Source organism: Hippopotamus amphibius, chromosome 5 (genome assembly GCF_030028045.1).
Source record: "Hippopotamus amphibius kiboko isolate mHipAmp2 chromosome 5, mHipAmp2.hap2, whole genome shotgun sequence".
NCBI classification, from domain to species: domain Eukaryota; kingdom Metazoa; phylum Chordata; class Mammalia; order Artiodactyla; family Hippopotamidae; genus Hippopotamus; species Hippopotamus amphibius.
Window position 1 is genome coordinate 112,284,850 of NC_080190.1, and position 22,298 is coordinate 112,307,147.

At 35.6% G+C, this 22,298-nt stretch overlaps 1 protein-coding gene across 11 annotated transcripts in view; it reads left to right on the forward strand.

Annotated features, from left to right (window-relative positions):
- STAU2 (staufen double-stranded RNA binding protein 2) overlaps positions 1-22,298 on the forward strand; it is a 295,810-nt gene that overhangs the window by 100,238 nt on the left and 173,274 nt on the right. For all 11 annotated transcript variants that reach the window (XM_057734230.1, XM_057734236.1, XM_057734228.1 and 8 more), the window contains 4 exons: positions 2,685-2,844; positions 4,090-4,197; positions 6,252-6,464; positions 14,434-14,571. In XM_057734230.1, the coding sequence (XP_057590213.1) occupies positions 2,685-2,844; positions 4,090-4,197; positions 6,252-6,464; positions 14,434-14,571 (619 nt within the window). The remainder of the gene's footprint in view (positions 1-2,684; positions 2,845-4,089; positions 4,198-6,251; positions 6,465-14,433; positions 14,572-22,298) is intronic.

Below are 22,298 nucleotides of genomic sequence, written 5' to 3' on the forward strand. Positions count from 1 at the left end.
AAAACAGTGACTTTTTCTTTTTCTTTCATACTCACTTTGAATTTCTCCACTACATTGGACATTGAAGACTATCCCTTCCCCTGACATTGTGTTGTAATTTCTTTTCTAACTCTGACCCTCTTTCATCTCCTTCACTGCCGTCTATTATTTCCCCTGCCTTTTGATCATGGACATCAATCAGATTCCAGCCTTAGGCTCTCTTTTTTTGGTTCTTTTACACTTACCCTTTCCGGGTGCTCATCCACTCAACGTGCTTTCAATTCTTACCTCCCAAATCTGCATCTTCAGTACCAACGAACATTTCTAGTTCTTTACCTTCAGTAAACCTTCACTGATTAGTCCCATCTGCCTGTGAATTCTTACACAATGAGCTCTATTTAATTTATCTCAGGTTGAGTATAGAGCTCTGCCACTTGGATGCCCAAGAATCATCTAAAACTCAGTAGGACCTTGATTAGCTTCGCTTTACTTGAAAAGAGACATTTTCCAGCACTGGAGTGATTTTTAACTTAATTTTTTAGTGTTGCAATTATAAACCCAGTATTCCATCAAAATCGAATCTGTTAGTTTTGCTGAATTGCACAATTCAGTGGTCATAGTTCTCAGTCATTATTTCACTTGACCTGTGAGTAGCATTTGACACTAGATATACTTTCTCCCATTTGGCTTTCAGAAAGGATACTCTGCTTGCGGTTTTCCTCCTATCACTGCCTCCCACAGAGTTCTCACTGTCTTGTGGCTTTAAATTTCACCTGTATATTGATGATTCCCAAATTTTATCTCAACTTTGGACCTCTTTCCTGAAGTCCAGACTCATAAATCTGACTCTTTGACATCTTCATTTGGATACCTAACGGACTGAATGATTTAACATCTCCAAACCAGAGCTGTTGATACTCATCTCCAGCAAACCCATTCCCTTTGCAGTCTTCACCAGCTCAGTGCATGGGTGCTCCATCTTCTAATTGCTCATGTCAGAAACCCTGGGATCTTCCTCGATGCCTCTCTCATATTCCATAGCTAGTCCTTGGGTAAACCCATCTCCACTTTTGAAATTCGTCTGGAATCCAACTACTTCCCATTGTTTCCAATGCTGCTACTCTAGTTCAGGTCCCTGTAGTATTGTAGTAGCTTCTCAACAGATCTCCTTGCTCCTATAATCACTTCCCTACAGTCTGTTTTCAACATAATAGTCAGATAATCCTTCTAATTGATGTAAATCAGATCATGTCGCTTCTCTCCCAGAACCTTCTAGTGGCTGGCCATTTCACTCTGGGTAAAAGTCAGATCCTTACAGTGATTCCTAAGGAAGGCCCTATGGAATCTGGCCACCTCTTCCCGTCTCTTAGCTTTCTTTCCTTTACTCCTTTGACTCTAACCAGGTGGGAATCCTCTGAATTACTTGAACGTGCTTAGCACTCTACTGCCGTTGCATGTGGCGTTTTCACTGCTTCAAATGCCCTGTTCCAAATATCTGTGTGGTTTCCTTCCTCACTTATTCCAGGCCTTTACACAATTGTCATCTTCTCAATGAGACACTCACTGGCCACTCTATCTAATCCCAACTCCCCGCCCCAGCTGACATGTCTGAACTTTTCCTTCTTTTTCTATTTAACGTGTATTTCTAGCATACTAGATGTTCTACATATTTATCTTATTTATTGTCTCCACTCCAATGTTTGTTTTTGTCACTGTGATATTCCCCCATCATAAGAAGGTGCTCCATAAATAATTGTTAAATTAATGGATTTTATTGCATATCCTCTTACTTTCTTCTTAATTTCTTCGAAGTTCTTTCTTCTCATAGCTCTCTTTATCCCCTCATGTTTGCATCATTGCAGCTTTCTAGTCATGCCTCCTTATCTCAGTCTCATTAAACACAAACCCGCTAAAAGTTTTCACCTTAAATACATTTTATTTTGATTCTTTCTGCTTAAAAATTGGCTTAAACTTCCCATTCTTTCTTCTGTTGAATCTGATCTCCTTATTACTTTGCAGAGTGCTTATTACTTAGCCGAAGTAGCTCCATCCCTCTGTCCTTCCCATGTCGAATCATAATTATCTTCTGCTAAAAGCAAGGCAATCTGTGTGTTGTTACCTAAATAGCCTTTCACCTCTGTGGCAGGTCCCCATCCTTCAGCATCAGACCATTTGGCTCACTTCTGTCAAAATGTGACTGAGAAACTTCTTGCCAGGAAGTCTTCTGTGATACAATTAAATAATTTTTACACTATGATTTTTTTAAAAAAATTTATTTATTTATTTGGTTGTGCCGGGTCTTAGTTGCAGTTCATTGGTTTCTTTGTTGTGGCACGTGGGCTCCTTTAGTTGTGGCACGCATGTGGGATGTAGTTCTCTGACCAGGGGTCCAACCCAGGCCCCCTGCATTGGGAGCACGGAGTCTTATCCACTGTACCACCAGGGAAGTCCCTTAATTTATGTTTACTGTTGTTTTCTAAAATATGTTCTTCATGGAGATCAGCATACACTCTTTATTATCATAGATATATTGACTCACATTTCATCTTTTATAAATATATTTGTGAGGTTAAAACTTTACTGCGGTTAATAAGAGGGTATAGTGCGTTATATGGTTAGTATCATTTTAAAGAAAACAAATCTTACTAATGATTATACAGTGATTTTATTGAGCTAACATTAATATTTTTATTTTCTTACTTTAGGTATCATTGCCCAATGCCCAAGATCTTTTACGTTCAGCTGACTGTAGGAAATAATGAATTTTTTGGGGAAGGAAAAACTCGACAAGCTGCTAGACACAATGCTGCAATGAAAGCCCTTCAAGCACTGCAGAATGAACCTATTCCAGAAAAGTCAGCTCAGGTGGGTCACTGCTGCATGTGGCAGCCTGTTTCTTATAGTTGCCCAGGGAGATCACTGAGAAGACAAATAAATGCTTTTTTATGAGTAAAGGAAATCTCTGCTGATAGGAACACTAGAGTGGCGTTCTGCTCTGATTTGCTCCTCAGCTTACCTGTGTGCTCTGTTAGACTCTTGTGTTCCTGCTGGGATGACCTTACCTTTGAGCACTTTGGTTTACATTGTGGAGTTCACTTCCCAGGAAAGGCAGGATTTGGGAATGTGAACCAGGATGAGAAATAACATTCACTTACCTTGCATCTAATGCTGCGTTTTATCAAGCATGGATTATATTGTATTAATTAATCTAGAATCAAGGAGTTTAAAGTGGAGGAGATCTTTATGGATTTTTTAGTCCTACTTTATTTTACCAGTGAGGTTATTGAGGCTGTTCTTCAGTAATTTCACTCATTCCCATGGCTTCAGCTACTTTCTCTGTTAACCTTAAAACAGTATCTCCAGCTTAGACATGTCTAATAAGTCACCTTCTTAGTGAGTTCTCCACTTAGTTATTTGAAACTGTGCAGTTCAACCTCTGCAGTTCCCCTTTTCTCAAGCCTGTTGTTTTTCCGCCTCTGAGATTTATTATCTTAGTGGCAGACTTGGAATTTCTGTCCTTGTACACTTTCATTATGACTCTTATCTGTTTGCTTATCTGTTTTCCCACTAAGTCATAAGCTTCTCGACAGCAGGAATGCTGTCTCTTGATATCTTTAATGCTTACCTGTATTCAGTGTATGTGAGGCCCTCCAGAAGTGAGTGTTAAGTAGGTGAATAAGTAAATTGGTGCAGAGCTCCAAAATCCTGGTGTGCATCCTGCACTCTTTCTGCAACTTAGTCTTCATAGAATATTAAGTATCATACACCAGTGGAGGTTTTCTGTGTGTGTGTGTGCATGTGTTTGTGAAGGAGGTCTCTAAAGAGAACTGGGTCTGGGGATGTAGGATAAACTCAAATTAGTGTATGGTTGAGTAAAAGATTTCCACACTCAGCATTTATCCTTCTGCTTTGAGGAGGAAAACTGCAACCAAATCAAGGGAAGACTCGCAGCAAAGCCCTCCACTACGGTGGCTCCATAGGGATCTACAAGATGCAGCCTCTTATTTCCTGTTTCCTGTTGTACCTTAGATAGGTTCTCTTGATTGTTAAATGCATGTAAAGTTTGTTACAAAGTGAAGATTCAGTGTCATCCTATGTTTTGTGACCTAGAATGGTGAATCAGGAAAAGAAATGGATGACGACAAAGATGCAAATAAGTCTGAGATCAGCTTAGTGTTTGAAATTGCTCTGAAGCGAAATATGCCCGTCAGTTTTGAGGTATGTGTTCAGCAGAGATCTCCCATTTTCCCCTCCTTGCTCCTTATTATTTTAAATAAACAAACAAATAAAATCGACAAATAAAATTTTAGTGTCCTGAAAGAATGAATGTGCTTCCTTATATATGAACTCTCCATCGTGAAATGGTACAGGCCCTGAGAAAATAGAATTTATGGCTTCCTGCTCACCTCTTTGGTTTTTCTGTATTAAGCCATTTGTGTACATGATATTTCAAGTTTCATCATAAAATTTATTTTCTGAGTGTAAGATAGTTTGTAGTAACCTTTAAGATTTGGTGTTTTTGCTAAGAGCAAATTGAAAATATTTAATGTAATTAACATTTAGTGACATGCGTAAATTAATATCTAATTTCTTTTAAATTTATGGAGGCCAAAATGTTTAAATTTAACCTTTACTAGTAAGTCACTAAGAAGTAATTAAGCAGCTCTCTAGTTTACAACTAAATAAATATGTCACAAAATATTTATAAAACTGTGTGTCATTTAAAAGAGAAAAAAATGTTAAATTGTTATGATACCTCCTTTATTAAGAGGTCACTAATTTTGCAACTCAAATATCTAGAAAATATGCAAAACCCAGGAAATAAGCTGAAACAGTCGAAGAGTATCTTCCTTCAAATTATGTGATGTTCACCTCCTAGAAAGCTCCCACATTTTACTCACTGGCAGGATCTACTTACCTTGACTGAGAACCTGTTTGCTTTCTTAGACACAATTCTAACAAGTTGGGTTATCTGATTTCTCAGTCCATAGCAGATTAAAGGCAGCAAAATGAGGAAGGCAGGAAGAAATGCACCTGAGGGCCTCTTGGTCCCAGCAAGGAACGGTAGGAAAAATATGGAAGACCTATCAAAAGTAATTGCGTATAACTCAAAAGTCATTGGAAGATGGGGCCTTTTAAAGGCTACCATGAAGAGGAACGGTTTGAAAAGTCTTAGATGTCCTTAGAGGCATCCATATGAGTATAGAATATTTGATGTTCATAATGGTGATCTAATGTGAACAGTAAAAGGTTAAATATCTAGTCAGGAAGTATATAGGCATATTTTTTCATTGAGGAAGATGTCCATTAAAGTAGTTAAACAGTTTTGATGTTTCAACTTATAAACTTAAATTACTTGGAAAGTACGCTTATCATAAATTCCTTGTCCCCAATAATATTGGATTATTGAGATATTGTGTCTTTTCCTAATTAGTATCCAATATTAGAACACATTTTTAATGTAATATTCAATGGTAAACTCTTTAACTAAATAGGGTATTTTTTTTCAGGTCAGACTTTTGAAGGAGACTATAAAGTTTTGAGCACTCAGGTTTTGGAAGTCATTTCCTCTAAAAATTGGTATAGTTTAGAAAGAGCACATTAATACAGGGTTTAGTAACCTTCATAGCAGACAGATTCATAGTCCATTACTCTAGAAAGTTAGATGTTTTTATGACATATCTACTTACTATTTAAGATCATGTCACAGAGCGTAAACATTCCTTTTTGTAAAACAGCCTTTGAGGTCTCCATCAAAAATAGGTTATATTTCATCTTTCACCAGTTTTTGAGAGGCTTCCACATGCAGGATATTTTATGGGTTATAGAACTGCAATAAGACATAGTCCTTGCACTCCAGTAACTTACTCTTACAGAGGGGAAAGTTAGATATGTACACAGTTATATACAAATTATCATTCTGGATGGCCTGTGTATCTAATATAATATGACTTTATGTTCTTAATTTTCTGTTCTATAAGAAACAGGGTAACCATAATTAGAATTGCCTGTTTTAAGGTAGTAGAACACAATTTTGACCTTGAATTGAGTGTGTTTGTTTAGATTTCTGTTTTTTCAAATTCATTTCATTAAGCATCATAAGTATCATAAATGAATAGTCCCTGTATGACTTCATAATAGCTTTATTGAAGAAATCTATAATTTTTGGCATAATTCTTAATAATTTCAATTTTGATTATGAACATTAAGAAAGATTCATGCCATAAGAACACATAAGTGCCTGTATTGAATATTTTAATTATATTTAATAGGTTATTAAAGAAAGTGGACCACCACATATGAAAAGCTTTGTTACTCGGGTGTCAGTGGGAGAGTTCTCTGCAGAAGGAGAGGGAAATAGCAAAAAACTCTCCAAGAAGCGCGCTGCAACCACAGTCCTACAGGAGCTGAAGAAACTTCCACCTCTTCCTGTGGTTGAAAAGCCAAAACTATTTTTTAAAAAACGCCCTAAAACAATAGTAAAGGTAAGTATATGCTTGTGAACGTTAGTTTACTATGTAAACATTATAGTAACTATAGCTAAAAGTTCACAGGCCAGGCACTTAAACCTGTGGGTTATAAACAGTCCCAGAATCAGGGTTGGACATGTGTCTATAAATGAATAACAATTCTGTTTTGCTTTTAGACACTTGTATACCTGTGTTCATTCATGAAATAATAATACCTTACATATTTATAGTTTTTTATGGTTTAAAAAATACTTTCCCATTCATGATCACCTTTGGTAAAATTCTCGTCATGATTGTGCAAGGCAGATGTTACCTCTCATTTTACAAATAAGGTTTTATTGGACGTATTCAAAGAATTTGCTCACTTGTATTCACATGTGTGCAGCAGCCTTAACTACTGATCTGAAACCCACTGTTCTTTCTGCAAACCACGCTGCTGTATGGGACTTCTTAGGATTTCAGAGCATGGTGATAGGATGCAGAGTAATAATCATATGAGTAATCTTCACACTGGTGACAGCAGCAGCAGCCAGTAAATATAAAGCACTTACTATGCCAGGCACGGTCCCAGCACTTCACATGCTTTATCACATTTAATCCTCATAGCAGCCCTAGGAGGCCAGGGGGGTGATTTGGTTTCCGTTCTTTCAGGCATGAGTACCTTGTCAAAGAATATAGAGCACACAGCTTTTTAAGATGTAACTCTTTCTTTTACTGAATCGGATTTTATTTGCCTTAACAACAACAAAAAAGACAGAGGTCAGAGGAATGCGATGCATCAGCACTGAGCACAGAACGGTGCCCATGAACTCTCAGTGTGTGTGACTTGAATGGAGTGAGAGTTTTGCTCCCAGAGAAAGACTTAAACTGCAGCATGGCAGTGGCCTGCTCAGCCTCGCTTACTTAGCAGGTGTCTGTCTTCAGGATAGGCTCAAGGATGACAGAGTGAAGTACATTTGATCTTTGGTGGATTTCTTTTGTTTACATCACTCAATGGCACAATTGAAGTATTTTTGTAGGTTTTATATTTTTGTACCTTTGCTTTATTTAAAAATACCTACGCACATTTTTACATAAATACGTAAATAACTTGTTCTTTTTCATGAACACTGTCATTACTTTACTGAGAGGCTGTAGGTTACACATTTCCTGAAATAGCATTCTACGTTGTACTGCAAAGTAGACTAAAAATAAATGCCTAATAGATCCACTCATTATGAGTCATAGTGGTTTTGGGGGCTGGCTTTCATTAATATGCTATAACCACGTGGTCAGGAAGTAGGATATGGCTATTGAGAAAATGTCCATGAGGGTCAGAAAATGACCTTAAGTATGAATCCTTGTAACCTGAGCAAGTTACCTAACTTTTCTAATCTTTCACTTCTCTATTTATAAAGCAGGAGTAATAATTGAACTTGCTTCGCAGGATTGTTATGTATTACTTGAAATAATACATAGAATGCATTAGTCATCGTTGTTAAATATTTATTAACAATAAGTACTCAGTAAATATTAGCTATTGTTATTTTGGATCTACTTCTGTCTATTCACATTTTATATGTACATGAATGTATCCATGATTTGTTTTTCTAAATCTTTTTATCTATAATATCTATGCTTTTCCATGATGGAAGAACAGTGCTCTGCATCATAATGGCAGTGCAAAACTGGTCACATTAACCTCCACCTAATCTAGTAAACTAAGTCTACTCTTAATAAATTAAGAATAATAAGCCTTTAGTCTAGAAAAGATCTATCATTTTTTATAGTAGAATATAAATGAAACTCCTTTTACTTTTAACTATAGCCATTAAAAGCAAGAGTATTATTTAAATTTTATTCCCCGAAGTGGGGAGAAACATTTTGGATTTTAAAAATAATTTGCTACCACCTCTGGTGTATGAGCATGTTATTCCAGAACTTTCTTCATATCCACCATTCAGATCTCAGCTTAAACTTGACTTCTTCAGGGAAGTCTTCTCTGATCCTCCCCCACTCCCAGATTTGGTTAGCCCCCTGCATTTTTCCTCACATACATCACACTTGGAATTACTTGTACCATATCTGTCTTATGTCTATAGATATTCTCTGAAATGTAAGGTTATTTTGAGAAAGCAGCATGCATACAGTGAGTTTCAGACCTTACAGTGGGCCAGTAAGGGATCAACTTGGATACTATCTTGGTTTTCAGAATCTTAGTCACTTCCTTAAATGCCTTCTGCACCTGAAATTACCATTCCTTATTATGCAATAGAAGTAGAGAAACTATCCATTGATGATTTCCCTTGATTTTATTTAGAATAATGATTCTCTTAATCACTCTGTGATGTAGATATTATCCCCATTTTACAGATGAGGTTCTCGGTGTTTAAGAATCTTCCTTAAGATCACAGAGCAGAGTCAGATTTCAGGTCCAGTCATGTCTGATGTCAGTGCCCATTTGAAATTGGTTGGTCGTGGACTCCTTTTGAACGTTAATTTAGAGAGTTACTTTGTTAAAATGTAAGACTGCCCTGATAGTGTCTTTGGGTTTATATCCTGTTTTTTAATGTAGTTCTCTTATGAGAGGCCTGTAAGATGAGGCCTCAAAGAAGGCTTTCTGATGTTAGAAAGTTTTCTGGACAAGATTGTCCTTACTGGTTTGTAGAATGATAATCTAAGACTTGATATCCAAGGAATAACTTAATATTCAAGGGTGCTAGTAGTTAATTTCAGTCAAGGGGAGAAACCAGCCATTCTTTTTTTTTTTTTTCAAATTTGTTTATTGGCTGTATTGGGTCTTCATTGCTGCATACGGGGTTTCTTTAGTTGTGGCGAGCAGAGGCTACTCTTTGTTGCGGTGTGCAGGCTTCTCAGTGCTGTGGCTTCTCTTGTTGAGGAGCATGAGCTCTAGGTGTGCAGGCTTCAGTAGTTGTGGCACGTGGGCTCAGTAGTTGTGGCTTGCAGGCTCTAGAGCACAGGCTCAGTAGTTGTGTTGCATGGGCTTAGTTGCTCTGCGGCATGTGGGATCTTCCCTGACCAAGGCGCAAACCCGTGTCCCCTGCATTGGCAGGCAGATTCTTTTTTTTTTTTTTATCTTTAATAAATTCATTTATTTATTTACCTAATTTATTTATTGGCTATGTTGGGTCTTCATTGCTGCACAGGAGCTTTCTCTAGTTGCTGCAAGCGGGGGCTACTCTTCATTGTGGTGCGTGGGCTCCTCATTGTAGTGGCTTCTCTTGTGGAGCACGGGCTCTAGGTGCGTGGGCTTCAATAGTTGTGGCACATGGGCTTCAATAGTTGTGGCTCATGGGCTCTAGAGCACAGGCTCAATAGTTGTGGTGCACAGGCTTAGTTGTTCTGCAGCATGTGGAATCTTCCCAGAGCAGGGCTCGAACCCATGTCTCCTGCATTGGCAGGCCGATTCTTAACCACTGCGCCACCTAGGAAGTCTGAACCCACAGTCTTTTAGCTGAGATCACACACCTGGTTTCAGGACTTAATGATGCTCAGGTTGTTTTGTTTTGTTTTGTTTGGTGCTCAGGTTCTTGATGTCTCATCACAGAAAGACAAAGTGATAGGTAAGAAGTGGATTTATTAGAGAGAAACACACTCCACGGATAGAATGTGGGCCATCTCAGAAGGCAAGAGTGGCCGACAGGCGAATTCTTAACCACTGCACCACCGGGGAAGTCCAATAACCAGCCATTCTTAATGTTTTCGGAACTCCATTAGTCTCTAATTGGATTTATACATCTGGTTCTTTGTCACTGGAATCTGTATCAACAGTGTCTTTGGAACATATAGACATTCTTATAAAATAGGCAAATTAAACAGAAATAAAGACAACATATCATTGTAAGTACACGTTTATGTGACCATCTTCATGGACTAGGCTCATGTCTGCTAGGGTGAGACTCAAGAGCTTCCCTTTACCTTTTCATTGGCATCTCAATGTTAGACTTATAAGTTATTATGTATATTTGTCTTTTCTCATCAGTCCTTCTTTACTTCCATTATAATTTTTTTTCATTTTCTTGGTATGTAAGTAGAAGTAGAAACCAGTATTTTATCAAAAGCTAAAATTTTCCTTTTCTTTCTCCTCTCCCTCTACCCAGCTATTGCAGTATTGAAGTTCTCAGTCTTTTCCCTCTCTTACTCTCTCCTAGGCTGCTCGTCATACTTTTAGGGCTTCAATTCAGTCCTTATGTAGATGATTCCCAAGTAATCTCCTGTTCTTGACACTGCCAATTGGACCTCTCACTTTATAGTTCACAGGCACCTGAAAACGCTGTCCAAAACTCATCATGTCCCCTTCTCGACCTGTTTCTCCTTCAGCATTCCTCATCATAGTGACTGGCATCCCCATCCAGCTGCTGAAACAGAATCCTGGGAGTCATTTTTTTTAATTAATTTTTTTTATTATCTATTTTATACATATTAGCGTATATATGTCAACTCCAATCTCCTGGGAGTCATTTTTAACATCTCTCTTAACACCTTATATAGAGTTAATCATCAAGTCCTTTTGATTCCATCCCTTAAATATTTCCTAAGTTGGTCCATTTCTTTCTATCCCTTGCCACACTTTTGATCCAACTCACAATCATGTCTTGCCTGAACTACTACAGTAGGTTTTTTATTGGCGTTCTTCCTTCAAGTACTCTTGACATCTAAAGATCTTTTAAAAAGTGTTATCTTTTAGAAATGCCGATCAGATCATGTCATGCCTCTACTTAAAATCTTTTAGTAATTTCTCATTGTTCTTTGTGTAAAGCCTCAAGTCCCCAAAACATAATTTAAAAGACCTTGCAGAATCTGACCTGGAGGCTGAACCTGCAGCACCAAACTAGATATGGTCAAGACTCAACCACTATCAGGAAAAGCTAAGACTGTAGAGGGGCTCTTCTGTAACATATATAAACTGTAACTTAGTGATATTCTTGTCTCTAATACCTGTTTTAGAGTAAATTTTCACAGGTGGAAATAAAGTGCTGACTATATGACATGCAAACCTTCATTTCTAGGAATAATATATGAAGAAAGTTAGTTTGCATGCAGGAAAAATACTTGATTTGCAAAGGTTTTTTTAAAATCTTTTAGAAGCTACTAAAAAGGCTATACATAAACTTTTTTTAAAAAGCTTTTATCAGGTTTTATTCATAAACATTACCTTATGTAAGTTAAAAATAGAGCACCTTCCAAAAGGTTTATATAGGATGTGTATGTAAGTTAAAGAGCATACTATGTAAAAGTAAGACTCACTGACCAGCTTGAGTATAGAACATTTCTCGGTAAAGTTGAAGCTATCTGCATAACTCTCTTCTGTCACATCCTGATACCTCCCATAGGTAACCATCATCATTAGTTTTGTGTTTAATAATCTCACAGTTTTACTACATTTTGTTTTTCTGAAAAATGACATTTGGTTAGTTTCTCAATAGCTTTATTGAGGTGTAATTGACATACAGTGAACTGTACATATTTAAAGTGTACTATTGGATGTGATTTGATATATGTATTCACTTGTGAAACCATGACCACAATCAAGATAATGAACCTATCCATTGCTCCCCAGAGTTTGCTCATTCCCCTTTATAGTCCCTCTGCCCTCAATTACCAAGCAGCCACTCTTTTTTTGACTGGCTTCTTTCACTCAGGATAATTTTGAAATTCATCCATGTTGTTGCAGATATTGATTGTTGGTTCTATTTTATTGCTAAGTAGTGTTGTATTGAATGGATATACCATATTGTTTATCCATTCACTCTTTGTTGGATATTTGGGATGTTTCTAATTTGGGGCTATTAAAAATAAAGCTACTATGAACATTTGTGTCTAAGTCTTAGGGGCATGTGCTTTTGTTTTCCCTTGGGTAAATACTTAGGAATAAAGAGGTGTGGTCATTTCATAGGTATATGACATTGTAAGAAACTGTCAGTTTTTCCAGGTGATTGAACAATTTTGTATTCTCAGCAGCCATGTGTGGAAATTCTAGTATCTGTACATCCTTTCTCACACATAGTATAGTCCTAAATTTAAAGTTGTTCAGATACATGCATATTGCTGTCTCATTGTGGTTTTAATTCAGATTCCTTCAGTGACTAATGATAGAGCATTTTTTACATATATAGTAGCAAATGAAGCTTGATGAAGTGTTGTTCAAATCTTTTGCTCGCTTAAAAATTTTTAAGTAATAATTTAAATAACAGATAATACACTTAAAATATGAATTTGTTATTGAATTTTGAGAGGTCTTTTATATATTCTGTGTACAAGTTTTTTTTATCAGCTATGTGGTTTGCAGATATTTTCTCCAAGCCTGTGACTTGTCCTTTTTAAAGAACAGAAGTTACTAATTTTGATGAAGTTCAACTTCTTATTATTGAATGTGATTTTGGTGTTGTATCTAAGAAATTGTTACCTAACCAAACCAGAAAAATTTCCCCTAAATTTTCTTTTGGAAGTTTTAGTTTTAGATATTACACTTAAGCCTGTGAACCATTTTGAGTTAACCTTTGTGTGAGGTATGGATTGAAGTTTTGGTTTCTTTCTACATGTGAATATCCAGCTGTTGCAGTACCATTGGTTGAAAAGACTACCCTTTCTCCACTGAATGGCTTTTGCACCTTTGTTAACCATATATGTGTGGATGGATCTACTTCTGGATGCAGTTCTGTTTCATTGATCTCTTTGTCTATCTTTTTGCCAGTACCACACATACAGTCTTGATTACTATAGCTTTATAATCAGTCTGGAAATCAGGTAGTCTGATTCCTCCAACTTTGTTCTTGTTTTTCAAGGTTGTTTTGGTTATTTGTCCTTTGCATTTCCATATGAATTTTAAGTATTAGCTTACTAATTATTACCCAAAAAGAGCATGCTGGAGTTTTGACTGGGATTGCAGTGAATTGATAGATCAGTTTGAAGAGAATCAACATTTTAAGGATATTGAGCCTGCTGATTCATTGACGTGTGTCTGCCCACTTATTGAGATCTTACTGAATTTCACCAGTGTTTTGTAGTTTTAATGGGCTTTATATAAATTATATCATACTTTAGAATTCTGTGCCTGCTTTTCTCACTTAACATTTTATTCTTAAATTCATTCATCTTGATGCATGTAGCGGTACTTAATTCATTTTTACTGCTATATGCTGTTCCACTGTATGAACGTGCCATAATTTATTTTTTCTTTTATAGATGAATGTTTAGGTTATTTCTAGTTTTTCTTTTTTGCTATTTCAATTAATGCAGCTGTGGATATTCCTGTACAAATGAGCTAGCATATTTGGGTAACAGTTTTCTAAATAAATAGGCTACTGAGGAATGGGGTTATTGGCTTTACCAGATGTTGCCAAATTGTTTTCCAGTTTATCTTACGATCAGCACTGTGTAAGTTTTTGTTACTCTCCATCTTCACCAGTTGAGGCTGTTGGACTTCTTAATTTTTGCTAAATTGATAGGCGTGAAGTAGTGTCTCACTGTGGTTTAATATGCATTTTCTGAATCTTAATGAGATGGGTTATCTTTTTATATGTTTTTTTCTTCTGTTAAATATCTGTTCATCTTATTTGCCCATTTTTCTTTTAGATTGTCTTTTTCTTGATACTTTTTAGGAGTCTTTAAAAGTATGTTTTGGGTACTGGATATATTTGTTTTTAGTTATATGTATTGCAAATACCTCTTCCCAGTTCATGGCTTGTCTTCTTACATTCTTTCTGGTGTATTTCGATGAACAGAATTTGTGAAGCAGCTCCTACTGTATTAAAGAGTTTAAAAGAATAGTTGATCAACTTAATGAATAAAACTTCTGAGCCCTAAATCCTATAGAAGCCTAGTTTCAGATCCATTGTATGATTTTCCTTTATAAATTTTCATTTATTTCCTCCAGTCACAGTTTTGGGGTGCAGGGGAGGAGGTGAGAACCATGGTTTCTTTAAGGATCCAAAAACAAGTTTTAAAAACATATTTTGAAATTTTTTCTTAAATTATTTTTTAGGCTGGACCAGAATATGGTCAAGGAATGAACCCCATTAGCCGCCTGGCTCAAATCCAACAGGCCAAAAAGGAAAAGGAACCAGATTACATTTTGCTTTCAGAAAGAGGAATGCCTCGACGTCGGGAATTTGTGATGCAGGTATTTCTAACTTTTATATGAAAAGATTTTTTTAACTATTGAAAAAATTTAGAAATCCTGAGGCTGGCATAGAGATATGGTAAGAAAAGAAAACTAGGAATTAATAGTAGAAGGTAAAACTGTTTACATTTAAAGTATTCATTCCCTCCAGGTCCATCTATCAACTTGGTTGAAACATTCAGGTGTCAAGGATGTGTTAGAATAGATAGTATGAGGTTTGGAAGGGACTGTGAGCTCACGCAGAGTTCATCATTGAGAATGCCTGTCTCTAACTTAGTGTGTTGCAATTTGCAGCTGGAGTCTATTAACTACTGGGAATAAAAGACAGATGGAATTAGAAACAAAATTTAGAAGGATGGATGTAGTAGATGGAACAGGGCCAAGAGCATGAGCTTTTGGGTTATTAGAAAAATTAGGAAAAGAGAGCTAACTGGCTACCTCACTGTGGTGAGGACTGAGGGACTCAGAATTGCTGAGAGATTTAACTGCTGTGCAGTTAATTGTGGAGCCAGGAAAACTGAAGAATGGTTGCTGGCGTGTTGATTGATGGGTGGGGACTGGGAATGAGGTAGAAGGCCTAAAATGCCCTCCTTCTTTTTAAATCCTACCTGTCCATCTTCATTTGCCAACTCAAGCCCCGGTATCACAGAAGCTTCATCTTTATTATGAAAACTTCAAACATATCCAGAGGTGGATGTATTTAATAGTATGCTGTAAAGAATAGTATAATGGAAGAGTATAATGGCATCTTGGGGAATCTACCCATCATCCAAAAACAACAATTAAAAAAACCCCAGAAAACCAAAAACAACAATTAAGATTTCTGCTGTATTTGCTATGGCTATCAGTTTTTCTTTCCTGCCTTCCTCTGACCATCCTTTCCTTCTTTTCCTGTAGTATTTTAAAGCTAATTTCTAACCACGTCATTTTGGCCTACATATTTAGTGTGTATCTCTAAAACATAAGTTTTTCTTACATTTTCTTACATTAGGCATGGTTTATTAGAATCATCTAACACCCAGTCTGTATTTAAATTCTCATTGTCCCAACTGTTTTTGTTATAATAGGCTTGTGAGAGAGCCTTTTCCCAGTCAAACCTGTGGATCTCATATTTAATATAACCCAGTTACAATCAGCAGATGTTAATTAAGTGCTGCCCCACGGCAGACATTCTGGACTCAAACATAGTATCTCATGTTGATTAACTTTTCACGCATGTCTAAATTTTACCTTCCTTACTAATTTGTAATCCCCGTGTTTCTTTATCTCACAGTACCCAATATGGTGGTATGTATATAGTAGGACCTTCATAAACCTATTGAGGTATACTTGCTGCCTGCCTGCCTGATTGAGAGCTAGTATGTTTGGCTTTTGTTGGTGACATAAACTTATGATGTAGTTGCAGGTAAACCACGGTCGGGAGCTCAGATATCCAGAGAGGGGGAATTGTTCTATGGTTAGTAAACACATTATTGTCTAGATGTCATTAGGACCCAGAACAGTGTGGTATTTTCACATTGTTAAATATGTGCACTGTTTTTCTTTTTACATTCTTGACTTTGAAGAATTCTAGAAAATATTCTTTGAACTCCAAAACTTGAGGGGAAAAAAAATCCCCTACATTTTAGACCTGTGGTAGGAATAAAAACTGGCTTTGACTGTGTTAAACAATTCCTTTCCTGTGGGGTATATTGAGTACCCCCTTTTAAAGAGGAATTTGGAATATCTTAGGCCAGCTTCCACTTTATGTGTGTTCATAGACATTCTAGTCCAACAGGAACATTTGGCTGTGCTTTTAAATGTTTTCACACTGAATTCATGTTGTTTTTTTCCTTCTTCTGAAAGCCCCAGTGGATGCATTACAGTACTGCAGCAGCTTAAAGTAAAGGCTTTTTTTGTATAAACCGCTTAAGCAATATCATTCGTTATAATTGAACATGGAAGTAAACTATCTAAAGATAATAAGTTCATATTTGTCTATCAGCAGAAAAACCCCACAAACAAGTGTGTTATAAAATGGATGTAGTTACTTGTATTGATTACTAGGTAAAGGAAAATCTCGGATGACATAATTTGGGTATGTCAGTCCAGAGCAAATTTCTTAAAGTTGTTGTTGTTGTTGTTGTTTTTTGGAGAGGTGTATTTTAATTTTTCAAAAAGAAAATAATGACTAAACTAAATTGTACATCAGCACATTCTGTTATTATATGATGTTAATTTTTCTACCTGTGATTAAGATCTCCAGATTTTAAAAAAATATGTAAAAGAAATTTTATTAATTTTATTTGTGACTCATTGAAAGATAATTAAGTTTTTGGTAAATGCTATTTTAGAATTTTTTGTTAGTTTTTTGAGGACTTGATTAATTAAAGAGAATTTTTTTTTTAAATAGTATCTTGGTGGTTGTTTGGTTTTGTTTTTTTTCCTTTGCCCGTGCTGTGTGGCATGCCGGACCTTAGTTCCCTGGTCAGGGATCGAACCTGTGTCCCCTGAAGTGCAAGCATGGAGTCTTAACTTCTGGACCGCCAAGAAATTGAGATGACTTGATTAATTTAAATGACTTGTTTAAAAACAAAAATCTGGCTATCTTAAATTTATTGCATAGCAAAATAATTGAGCTTCTTTGCAGAAAAATTAACATTTTAATGTAAAAATCTTATAATAGTTATAAAGTTGGTGAGTTTTCTAGGAAGATGACTTTTGGAAATTTACTTACGTACTTGACTTTTATAATGCAGTGGTTTTTTTTTTTTTTTGAGTGACCATTGTGACTGCTGGCAGGGAATCAAAGTCCTTTAGGCACAGTAGTCTTTTTCAGCAGTAACAAATAACTCTGGGGTAACCAACTACTCACAAGCTATTGAACCATGCAACTATAAAAACTTGTGTAAGGCAGTGGGTGGGGAATGGGAAAAATGAATCTGGAAGCACCTGTTTTAGAAGTAAATCTTGAAGCGTCAGAGTAGGTCAGACGGAAAGCCAGCAAACAGATCTAAGGCGAATGCTATGATGGGAACCTCATGGCCCGAGAGCAGGAACCTGGAGCCAGAGGGCCTCAGGCCTGGGCAGGTAAATGAGATTTAGGAATGAAGCAGTAGAAGATTTGAATGAGAATGAAGAAATGTATATAGCTTGTGAAAACAGATGAAGCATTTTTTGCTGCTCAGTTACCTTTTGTTGCCATTTAACTTTGGCAAGTCTTTTGACCCTCAGAGCAGTAGAAGAAGCTTCTGACATAGCTGGCCCAATCTTTTAGCTAGCAAGCATTCCAGCAACAACACAGGGTCTGGTGAAGCTGGGGAAAAAAACCAAGCACTGGAAAAAACAACAGGTAGCAGAGGCTGGCTCTAGCCAGGCACTCAAGGACATGGTACATAGGGCCTGTTGTTCTGGTCAGGTGCAGGCCAGCAGATACGGGAGGTGGTGTGTGTTCACCCAGCTCCAAGGATCTGCCGTGAATGGCACTAGATCAGTGCTTCTGATTGGGGTCGATAGGCTACCGCTGATTTGTCATAATGTGGTGATTTCTGGTTTCAGGAGAAAAAGCAATGAAATGTTTCAAAAACGTTACATAGACCTAAACTATAAGATTTGTGTTAGTTGTTACAGAGGTTCTATAATGAATCCATTTTCAATGTCTCATACACTGCAAGAAGTATGTCATTTAGTTCATTTTGAGTTATACTCTATTTAGAAAGTGCAATTCTTTGTCATATAATTTGTACATTATTTATAATTGCTAAGTTTTTTTTTAAGCGCTGTGTTACATATCCCTAATTCCTTAAAAGGAGTTGGTTCGCTGAAGCTTACAAGTAATGATGGAAATAGTAATAAAAATAAAACTCTGAATAATGGTGTAAGAATAAATGGCAGACAGTACACATGTGTGGATACCAGATGGAAATCTGTATGTTCTAACACAAGTGAAATAACCAATGTTATGATTTCACAGAAGAGCTAAAAAAGAAAAATATGCGTACAATTATCATACATTATATCTGAAAACTAGTTTTAGTTGTACCATGTAGCCAGCATAGTGATAGTACTCAGTATAGTGTCACTGTGAAATTTTATTAAAGTGACATGAAACAAAGATTTCTAATTTTTTTTTAAACAAAGCACGGTGACATTTGATAAAACAATCCAAAATTTCAGCTATAGATTGCCTGTTCAGCTTTCTTGCTCATTTTTTCTGCTGTTTTTTTAAAAAATTGATTTATAGGAATCTATTATGTATTCTGGAATGCTAGCCTTTTGCACTTATATGGCATTTCAAATATCTTCTCTTGTGCTGTGACTTGACTTTTTTCCTTTTTTAATGATACTTTTTGAGGAACAAAAGTAATTCATTTTAAGACAGGCAAATTTCTCTCTCTTTTCCCTTATGTTAATTTTATAATAAGTTTAGACGTCCTGAAGAATAATTGCCCCTATCTTGTTCTTTCTCAAAAGGATCTTGGCTGTTCTTTGCACCTTGCATTTCCATGTAAATTTTGGAATCAGCTTGTCAAATATTGTAAAAATATATGTGGGATTTTGATGGGAATTCATTGAATTTATAGGTCAGTTTGAAAAAGTTGATATTATGTAATTGTCTTCAGTGCATGAGTATGGCATATCTCTGTTTATTAGGTTTATCTTAATTTTTCTCAATAATGTATGTTGTTTTATGTGTAAAGATTTTAAATATCATAGGTGTTTGATTTTCATTTAATATAAATTGTATCTTTTAATATTTTTCATTTTCTACTTGATTGTTGATGGAATATACAAAGGCAGTTGGCTTTTGTATACTGCCTTTTATACAGAGAACTTATACTTTCATAAATTCTTATACTTTACCTATAGATTTTCTTGAATTTTCTCTGTGAATACATTATTTCTGCAAATAATGACAGTTCTTACACTTCTAATTCTTAAACCTTTTATTGTGCTTGCCTTATTGCTATGTCTAGGGTTTGCAGTAAAATGTTAATTACTAGTAAAAATGGAGGGCATTTTTGTTTTGTTTCTAATTTCAGAACAGCACCATTAAGTATAATGTTTGCTGGGGTTTGAGTTCTCTTCCTTCCCTAGTTGCTAAGAGTTTTTATTATGAATGAATGTTGAGTTTTAGCAAATCCTTTTGCTCCATTTATTAGGGTGATCATGTGATTGTCTCCTCAATTGATTAATATAGCAGATTCCATTGATTGATTTTGTTTGAGTTTCGAATATTAGACCTACCGTGCATTTTTGAAATAAACCTAGTCATGATTTTTCTTCTTTTTAATATTGATTGCTTTGTTCAATATTATATGGTTTAAACCAACATTTATGTTCATGAGTGAAACTGGTCTGTAGATTTTTTTCTTACACTTTTCTTGCTGAATTTTGGAACCAAAGTGATGCCTCCCTGAATAGTTGGGGACTGATTCCTCTTTTTCTATTCTTAAGTGTATTTTTGTAAGATTAGCATTATTCTTCCTTAAATATCGGGTAGAACTTGCTGGAGAAGCTCTCAGAAGTTTTCTTTGTGTAAAAGTTTTTAATTGTGATTTAATTACTTAGTAGTTACAGACCTACACAGTTGGGGGTTTATTCTGTGCCAGTTTTGGTAATTTGTATTGTCTAGGAATTTTTCCATTTTATCTAAATATTCAAAAAATGTTAGCTGAAATTTTCAATATCGCTTATTATTTTGTAATGCTATAGAACCTATAGTAATCTCCCATTTTCATTCTTATTTGTGTCTTCTCTTATTTTTTCTTGATCAGTCTTACCTTTGGTTTATCATTTTATTAGTCTTTTCAGAGAACCAGCTTTTGGCTTTTTGAATTTCTCTGTTGTACTTTGTTTTATATTTCCTTAATTTCTGTTCTTGTCTTTATTTTTCTGTTTTCTTTGGATTTATTTTGCTGTTAATAACTTCTTGGCATGGATGGCTGGCTCATCACTTTTCTGCCTTTCTGTAAGCTTCTATGGTTTATATATTTTCTTCTAGATCCTCTTTTAGCTGCATCCTTCAGGTTTTGATATATTGTATTTGCATTATTATTTATTTAACATATTTTCTAATTTCCAGTGAGATTTCTTCTTTGCCCATAGATTATTTAGATTACATTGTTTAATTTCCAAAATTGTGATTATCTTTTTATCTGCCTCTATCACTTAACTGACAACAATGTATAAAAACAAATCCCACTCTCGTGTATTTCCTATTTCTCCTTGTAGTTCTTTCCTTTTTTGTTTTCTAATTTACTTTTTATATTTGTATTATTTCAGCACATGCATGTCTAAAAAATCATTACCCATCTCAGGAAATGTACATGTGAATATAAAATGGCTGATGTATATTTAAATCCGTGGATAAGCATACATACATGTGTGCATCAAGTGCTCACGAAAGATAACTGTGGAATAGTTCTAATGTTAAAAAGCTACTGTTTATTGAATAGTTAGTTATACTCAGTATACACTTTCGGTTACACACATTTTCTTGTTTAATTTTCAAAGCAACATTATTAGGTTTACTCATGAAGAAACTGAGGCTTTGAGATATTAAATAATTTGAATCAGTTCACGCAGCTAGGAAGTACGAGGGTGAGTCAAAAATTATCTGTACTCTGGTTATATTAAAACTTCTGTAAATTCTACAGCCAGAGTGGGGATAATTTTTGACTCACCCTCATAGTAGAGTTGGCTTTCATACCCAAATCTGACTTGAAAGTCTTTGTTCTTAACCATAATACTGTACTAATCTTTATATATTAATTGTCTTCAGAAACTATTTAAACTTTTGTAAATGATATCATTTTAAACAATGTTTTTTTGGATTAAGGACTTCTATTGACGTATAGTTGATGTACAATATTATATCAGTTACAGGTGTACAGTACAATAATTCACAATTTTAAAAGGTTATATTCCATTTATAGTTATTATAAAGTATTGACTGTATTCCCTGTGTTGTACAATATATCCTCGTGGCTTATTTTGTACATAATAGCTTCTATCCCCAAATCCCTTACCCCTATATTGCTCCTCCCCCTTTCCCTTCCCCCGGTAACCACTAGTTTGTTTTCTATATCTGTAAGTCTGTTTCTTTTTTGTTATATTTACTAGTTTGTTGTATTTTTTTAGATTCCACATATAAGTGACATCATAACAGTTTTTGTATTTCTCTGTCTGACTTATTTCACTTAGCATAATACCCTCCAAGTCCACCTATGTTGTTGCAAATGGCAGTATTTAATTCCTTTTTATGGCTGGGTAGTATCCGATTGTGTATATGTGCCACATCTTAATCCATCCATCTGTTGATGGACACTTAGGTTGCTTCCATATCTTGGCAATTGTAAACAGTGCTGCTGTGAACATTGGGGTGCATGTACCTTTTTGAATTAATGTTTTTGTTTTTTTCAGATATATACCCAGGAGTGAAATTGCTGGGACATATGATAGTTCTTTTTTTTGTTTTGTTTTTTGATAATTTTTATTGGAATATAGTTGATTTACAATGTTGTGTTAGTTTTAGGTGTACAGCAAAGTAATCAGTTATACATATGCATATATTCACTCTTTTTTGGGTTCTTTTCCCATTACAGAGTTTTGAGTAGAGTTCCTTGTGCTATACAGTAGGTCCTTATTAGTTATCTATTTTATGTTTAGTAGTGTGTATATCTCAATCCCAGTCTCCTGAATTTATCCCTCCCCCTCATTGTATGTTTAGTTTTTTTGAGAAACCT